This window comes from Melospiza georgiana, chromosome 27 (genome assembly GCF_028018845.1).
Source record: "Melospiza georgiana isolate bMelGeo1 chromosome 27, bMelGeo1.pri, whole genome shotgun sequence".
In the NCBI taxonomy this organism is placed as follows: Eukaryota; Metazoa; Chordata; class Aves; order Passeriformes; family Passerellidae; genus Melospiza; species Melospiza georgiana.
In genome coordinates this window covers 6,773,614-6,780,766 of record NC_080456.1, presented here as the reverse complement: position 1 = coordinate 6,780,766, position 7,153 = coordinate 6,773,614, and the positions used below count along the sequence as shown (strand labels likewise).

General features: G+C 62.6%; 2 protein-coding genes across 2 annotated transcripts; one reads left to right on the top strand and one right to left on the bottom strand.

Moving 5' to 3' along the window:
- Nucleotides 1-1,380: 1,380 nt before the first annotated feature.
- Nucleotides 1,381-3,418, bottom strand: LOC131093943 (G protein-activated inward rectifier potassium channel 4-like). The gene is made up of 3 exons (XM_058041360.1): nucleotides 3,242-3,418; nucleotides 1,950-3,132; nucleotides 1,381-1,724 (listed from the first exon to the last, which is right to left on the bottom strand). The coding sequence occupies exons 1-3, from the start codon at nucleotides 3,416-3,418 to the stop codon at nucleotides 1,381-1,383; spliced, it is 1,704 nt and encodes a 567-aa protein (XP_057897343.1).
- Nucleotides 3,419-5,593: 2,175 nt separating this feature from the next.
- On the top strand, nucleotides 5,594-6,621 carry CLDN25 (claudin 25). The gene has a single exon (XM_058041299.1). The coding sequence runs from the start codon at nucleotides 5,594-5,596 to the stop codon at nucleotides 6,266-6,268; it is 675 nt and encodes a 224-aa protein (XP_057897282.1). The 3' UTR covers nucleotides 6,269-6,621.
- The last annotated feature ends 532 nt before the right edge of the window (nucleotides 6,622-7,153 follow it).

The following is a 7,153-nucleotide window of genomic DNA, read 5'->3' as shown; positions in this document are numbered from 1 at the left end:
GAATAATGGGAATAATGGGGATAATGGGGATAACGGGGATAATGGGAATGGGAATAATGGGAATGGGAAAAATGGGAACGGGAATAATAGGAATAACGGGGATAATGGGAATAATGGGAACGGGGATAATGGGAATGGGGACGGGAATAATGGGAATGGGAATAATGGTAATAATGGGAATAACGGGGATAACGGGAATAATGGGAATAATGGGAACGGGAATAAAGGGAGTGGGAACAGGACAGGAATGGGAATGTGACAGGAACAGGGACATGAAGCCGGTCAGCCTGTCCCATGCTGTGAAACGCGACCGTGTGTGTGATAACCCAGTTTGTGTTTGTTATTTACCCAGTGGCCTGTATTTGAATATTAATGACATGTAAATCAACTGCTTAATAGGAAAATCACAGTTTTATATTGGATCAACATGCATATTGACCCTTATTAACTTTGCACCTACAAACACTTGTTTGCGGCCTTTTTTTTTTTAACTGTTTCTTGTGCAGGGAGTTTTATGTTTGTCAGGGGTTTGGGGCTGTAGGGGGTGTGGGGTAGGGACACTGATGTACATGTTTATATTACATCCCTATGCATCCTTTTTGTGCCGGGCTGAGCTTGCTCCATCTGCCCCATCCCTCCCCTCACACCCTTCTGGGCAGGACAGATTTGAGGTGAGGTCAGAAAATACCCTGCCCAAGACTCTGTGGGGAGATACAAAGGTAGGTAGATAGAGGAGAGGCAAAGGTGGACAAAAGGGGTTAAATCCAAGGGGTTATTCTGCAACCCCCTGAGGAAAAGCTGTCTGGGGACTGCAGGGAGGCTCCTCAGCCCAGCCAGACCCTGCATACACAGATTTCATTGATTTCTTTTCAGTCCAGGCCCCTGGCTCAGGCCCAGGCACTGGCCTGCCAGGTGCTGCAGGTGACTCCAGTGGTGTCATTCCTGTAACAATATTAATTTTATTCTACTACACCGTGTCCAGCCTCTCTCAGCACCAGCCCGCTGCAATGCTTCCCTGCTGGGGGATCCCGGGGCACCCTTTCAGACAGGGACTGGGGGCAGCATGGGGTGCCGGGGGGCTGTGTCAGGGTCCATGAGATGGTGCAGGACTGAGCCCATGGCACTGGGGGGCTCTAGGCTCTGCCTCTTCTTTGCCCGGACCCCGAGGGCCCCCCCAGAACAAACGCGGCTGACGGTCGGTGGTTTTGTCATGAACAGCCTTTACTCACCCGCTGCCTCGTATTCCTCGTTACAAAAGAACAACTTAACAAAAAGAATGAAAGAATGCTGTGGCTGCAGCTGGGGGAGTGGGGGGCGTTCAGCCCCCCAGAGCAGGGTGGGCTATGGCACTGTTGGTGTGGGGCACCGGGCCCGGGGGGCTCAGGCAGGGCAGTCCCGCCGCGCTGGCTCGTCCCGGCCGCCCTGGGCTGTGCTGGCAGGGACAGCCGTCCCCAGCAGCGCGTCCTCGCCGGGCCCCGGCAGCGCGCACGGCTGCACCAGCTGGTCCCAGTACAGGCTGAGCGTGGAGTGCTCCTGCTGCTCCAGCTCCCGCAGCTCCTGCAGCTCCTTGGCGCTGGCCGCTGGCGTCTGCACCTCAAAGGTCATCTCAAAGCGGCTGTAGTCCACCTGGAAGGCGCCTTTCTCCAGGGACATGCAAGGCTCGAAGCGGTATCCCCAGAGGATCTCGTCCTCCGTGTAGGAGGTGCGGGCTTGGCACGTCATTCCTGCAGCAATGGAGAACATGGCTGTGCTGTGCCGGGTGCCACAATGAGCCCCCTGAGCCTGCAGGGCGAGGGGCTTCCAGCCCTGCCTCACCCACGGCCCGCTGGAGACACACAGCACCCCGAGCCTCTCTTGCTCAGATGTCACTCCTGGGCCTGGGTTTGCCTGGCATCCCCAGGAGCCCAGGGGAGCCCCCCTCTCCCCCCTTACTCCCCCAGACCACTTGCCTGTGGCTTCCACGATGCCCTCGAGGATGATGATGATTTCAAACTGGTCCCGGCGCAGCGACTCGGCTGACATGTCCCAGAAAGGGCTGTGGCGGTTGATGACGTGACAGATGATCTGGGGCTCCACCAGGAACAGACGGTCCTCCCCCGTGTCATAGCCCAGGTTGAGCTCCGACTGCTCCAGGGGGATGAACTCCCCCTCGGCCGTCTGGCGGGACTTGATCAGCTTTGCCCGGATCTTGGCATCCACCATGTGGCTTTCCCGCAGGTCCCCCACGCGAAACATCAGGCAGAGCTTCTCGTCCCGGAGGGAGATGACGCAGTTCTTGCTGAAGATGAGGGTCTGGGCGCGCTTCTTGGGCCGGGAGATCTTGACGAACATGCAGCCGACCATCATGGCGTCGATCATGGAGCCCACGATGGACTGGGCGATGAGCAGGATGACGCCCTCGGCGCAGTTGGCCGTCACCATGCGCGTGCCGTAGCCGATGGTGCGCTGGCTCTCCACCGAGAGCAGCAGGGCGGAGACGAAGCCGTCCACGTTCTCGATGCACGCCTGCCACTCGGGATCGCCCCGGTGCCACACGTCGCCGCGCACCCAGGCATCCAGGAAGTAGATGAAGCCAAAGACCACCCAGGTGACGACGTAGCACATCATGAAGACGAAGAGGAACCAGCGGTACTTGAGGTCTACGATGGTGGTGAAGATGTCCGAGAGGAACCTCTTCTTGTCCTGGATGTTGCCCAGATTCACCTGGCACTTGCCCACTTTGGTCACGTAGCGCTGCCGCTGCCGCCGGCCGGCCTGGGCCGCGGGGCCGTCCTCCTCCAGCAGCTTGCAGCGCCGGCCCTGCAGCCCCTCCGGGGTGGGAGCGGCGGAGCTGCGGGCGGAGGTCCTGCCGCGGGACGAGTTGGGGATGTTGGCCGCGCTCAGGGCGTGCAGCGGGTAGAAGCGGGCAGCCGCCTCTTGCGGGGCGGGCGGCGGGCACCAGGACGGGCGGCCGCGGTGCTGCTGGGCGCTCAGGCTGCCGCGGCTCGGCGGCAGCGACGGCTCCCCGGGGACGAAGCCGCCGTGACGGGGTGCGGACGGGTAGTTTGGCATCGCGGGTCCCCTCTTGGCAGCGGCGGCGGCGTTCTGCCCGCCGTCCTCCAGCGGAGCCCCGGGCGCGGCGGGCAGATCGGGCTGCGGGGGGGAAAGGAGCCCGTCGGTGAGCAATCGCCTCCGACAGGAGCCGCGAGCGCCCGGCGGCCCCGCGTGCCGAGGGTGCCCCGGAGCCCGGGGCGGGCCGTACCTTCTGCGGGAAGGTGCCGTAGCGGCTGGTGTCGGCGGGCGGCCGGGGCAGGTAGGCCAGCATGTGCTTGGCCGTGGGGGTCTGCGCCGGGGGGATGGAGTTGCTGCGGCCGCGGGGCTCCTCGGGGGGCAGCCAGCCGCCGCCGCCGCCGCCGTTGCGGGCGTAGGGCAGCACCATGGCGGCGGCTCAGCCCCGGGCTGGGCGCGGGGTCCTGCCGGGGGGAGACAAGCGGGAGTTACTTCGGACGGGAGAGCAGCGTGGGGCTCCGGCCCGCTCCGCATCCCCCGGGGCCAGGGTCTGGGGGAGCCCCCCTCGCCCAGCAACGCTTGTCCCAACTCCGGAGCTGTGCCGGGGTGCCTGCGGGCTGGCTCCAGATGGCTAAGCCCATTAAGGGCCATAATTGCATTGCAAGGCCGGGGAAGGAGGCCCTCGTCTCCGGTGGGAAGCAGCCCCGGCAGCCGGCGAGCTCCGGGTGAGCGCCTAAGGCACTGTCCCACGGTTGTTCCAGGCCGTGGCGGGAGCTGCGGGTTCTCTGAGAAGCTTCGGGCAGAAATGGATGGTCCCTAGGTGCGGAGGAAGGTGCGAGAGAGGCAGATCCCACGGCCGGGCTCCTCGGGACAGGCTGAGCCCAGCCGGTGCCCATGGGGAGACGCGATGGGAGCTCATGGCCTGGAAACGCAACCCGGAGCGCAGCGGCCTGCGGGGGTAGCGGTGGGGATGGGGTGGGAGCGACGGCGCTCTGCCTCCCTCGAGCATCCCCTGCCACTGCAGAGCAGCGGCCCCAGCGCTCCCCAGCGCGGCGGCGGAGGATGCCAGTGTCCGGAGCAACCCGCCGGCCCCCGGGAGACACCCACCTCATGTCCAGGCAGAGCGGCTGCCGGCCCGGCGCGCGTCGCTCTCGGCTCGTGGCTCCCGCTGCGCCCCGGCCACCGCCGGGCATCTTCCCCCCGGCTGCGGACGGGAATCCTCTGCCCGGCCGTGCCACCGCGGCCGGAGGGAGGGAAAGAAGGACTGGGAGCTCGGCGGCGGCCGCCAATCCCGCTCCAGCGGCAGAAGGTCACCCGTTAATCTGTCTCAATGACAGGCACAATTACCTTGAGACGATTTAATCGGAAGGAGCAGGTGCCCCAATGCCTGGGGGAAGGAGCAGGAGGGGTTTCCCAGCGGATTTCCCTGCTCTTGCCCTCGGGATGATGCTCCCTGTCTGCTCTGAGGAGCGGGATGGTCAGCAAGGGCTGGAAAACGTCCCCTCTCTCCTGCCTGGTCTGCGCTTCTCTGCTGAACGTGGTCCGCGCTCTCTCGCCCCCTCCTTGTGGGAGCCCCCTGCACAGACCCTCCCGGCACTCACCAGGGCTGGACCCCGCGACCAGCAGGACTCAGTAATTTCCCGTCTGGCTCCCGATACAGATAAGAAAGACGGCGGATGAAGGGGAGATTAGTCGCTAATCTCCCAGGGAAGATGAATCTGCAAGCTGGACCCCGCGGAGGCCGTGCACGTGGGGGAGGATGGGGGCCGAGTGCCAGCACAAACTTGGGATTTTCCTGATGCTTCTTTTCGTCCTTTTCATAGAATCCCAGGACGGTTTGGGTTGGGGAGGGTCTTAAAGATCAGTCCAGCTCCAGCCCCCTGCCACAGGAACACCTTCCACCGGACCAAGCTGATGTCCATGGGCTTTCCCCAGCTGTGTGCTTGCATCAGGGTGTCTCCTATCAGGACATCACAACACCACGAGTCTCATCTGCTGGGTGCAGGACAGGGCGATCAATGCCCACCTGTGAGAAGGGCCCATCTGAAACCTGCGCCTTCCCTTGAACATCCCCATTCTCAACGCAGCCCTCAAAGGCTCCTTTGCATATTTAATTAACGACCTAATGAGGATCAGGGCCACCGACTCCTGAGAAAAGCCCGATGCTTTTCTACCTGTCTGCTGCCTTGCATCTTGTGCTACGGTGCCAGCCGTGTCCCACCGAGGCTGGAACTGCTGCAGCCGAGAATCGCTGTCCCTGCCAAGGCTCTCGCTCCGGGGTGGCCAAGGCTCGGAGGATTTGCGTGCTTTGGCTTAACCCTCTTGGGCACGGCGAGGCAGCGGCGGGACCCAGCCCGGAGTTACCGCGGGGATGCGCCCGGCTTTTCCTGCTGAGCCGGGCTCTCCTTTTAGCATGGAAAAACCAACAGCAGCTGAAAAACGACCGTGGCCACACCCCGGCGTTGGAGGAACAGGCTTGAATTCGCCCCCCCGGGCGGCAGACGCGGCCGGCGGCCGGGCGGACGCCGCTCCACAAGCGTTAATGCCCGCGGCCGCCGCTCGGGGCGGCTGATCCGGGCCCGCAGCTTAGCGGGGCGGCGACGGCATGGCCGGGGGCTGGGGGGCAAAGGCGCAGGGCGGGGGGATGCTGCTGGCTCTCCTCGGGTGGATCAGCTCCTGCGTCACCACCTTCGTGCCGCTCTGGAAGAACCTGAACCTGGACCTGAACGAGATGGAGGTCTGGAACATGGGGCTCTGGCAGGTCTGCATCACCCAGGAGGAGGGGGTGGTTGAATGCCAAGCCCACGGCTCCTTCCTGGCGCTGCCCCCCGAGCTGCGCATCTCTCGCCTCCTGATGTGCCTCTCCAACGGGCTGGGGCTGCTGGGCTGCCTCCTGGCTGCCCTGGGGCTGGAGGGCTGGAGAACCTGCGAGGACAAACCCGGGCGAAAGCGGCGGCTCCTGCTTGGCGGGGGAGCGACGCTGGGCCTGGCAGGGATCACCACCCTGGTGCCGGTCTCCTGGGTCGCCTACAACACCGTCCTCGACTTCTGGGACGAGACCGTCCCCGACATCGTGCCCAGGTGGGAGTTTGGGGAGGCCACCTTCCTGGGCTGGTTCGCTGGAGCCTTCCTGGCCGCTGGAGGACTGCTCCTTGCCTGCAGCGCCCGCGCCCCGAGCACCGACACGCCGCTGGCCCCCGCCGGCCGCCAGGGCCCCGCGGCACCAGGGCTGCCCAGGGGCCACCACCTGCACCCCAAAAACGCAGACTTGGTCATCTAGGGCCTCAGGTGCTGTGCCCTGTGCACCTCGTGGGCTCTTCCCCTGGCAGGGAGGGCTCCTGCTTGTTTCACGGGATGATTTGCTAATTGCTACGGCAGCTCTGCAGGTTTCTCTCCTTCCTCTGTGCGTCTGCTTCACCTTTTCTCCGTTAAGGAGCAGCAGATTTCCCTGCAGCACTCACCAAGCAAGAATGGGAAGGCAACAAGCAGCAGGCAGCGCTTTGTACTGTTGGTGACACCGTGGTACCATCACTGATGGGTGACACTGTTGGCATCTCTGGCGAGGCCCCCATAGCCAAGTCTGATGTGGCTAATGCTGTGCCCCAGTGCAGCAGCTCTTTCCTTGCATGTCTGTGTTGCTCTGAAATATTTGCAATAAATTATCATGTCCGTTGGCAGTGTGTCTGTGCTCTGAACGTGCAGCTGTACCTTGGAGAGGTGGGATGCAGGGTGGGAGCAGCAATGGGCAGCCCTGCTGCTGCAGCTATGGTTTGGTTGGTCCAGAAAAGATTGGAGGAAAAGAGAGAAAAATAGAAAACAAGGGGGAAGGAGGAAAATGAGACAAGGCAGCACCAAGTTCTACTCCTGCTGCAAAGGTGGGATGGCAGTGACCGTGTGCCCTGAGGGAGCCTCATCTTCTCATGGCTAAGATGATAAAGCAGATAAGCCACAGACCTTTGTGTCAAAAGTTCCTTGACCGCATCTTTTACCTGTGCACAAGAGGCAAGAAAGGGTTTTTGCTGGTCTGAACTGTTCCTTCCACATTTTCCTGATTCAGCTGTAAAAATCAAGGCTGATTACACACCTCTGTGAGCAAGAGCATGGACCATCAGGCTGGATTAGCACCCGGAGTCCTGACAGGGGCCGGCCGCTGCTACGGCACTGG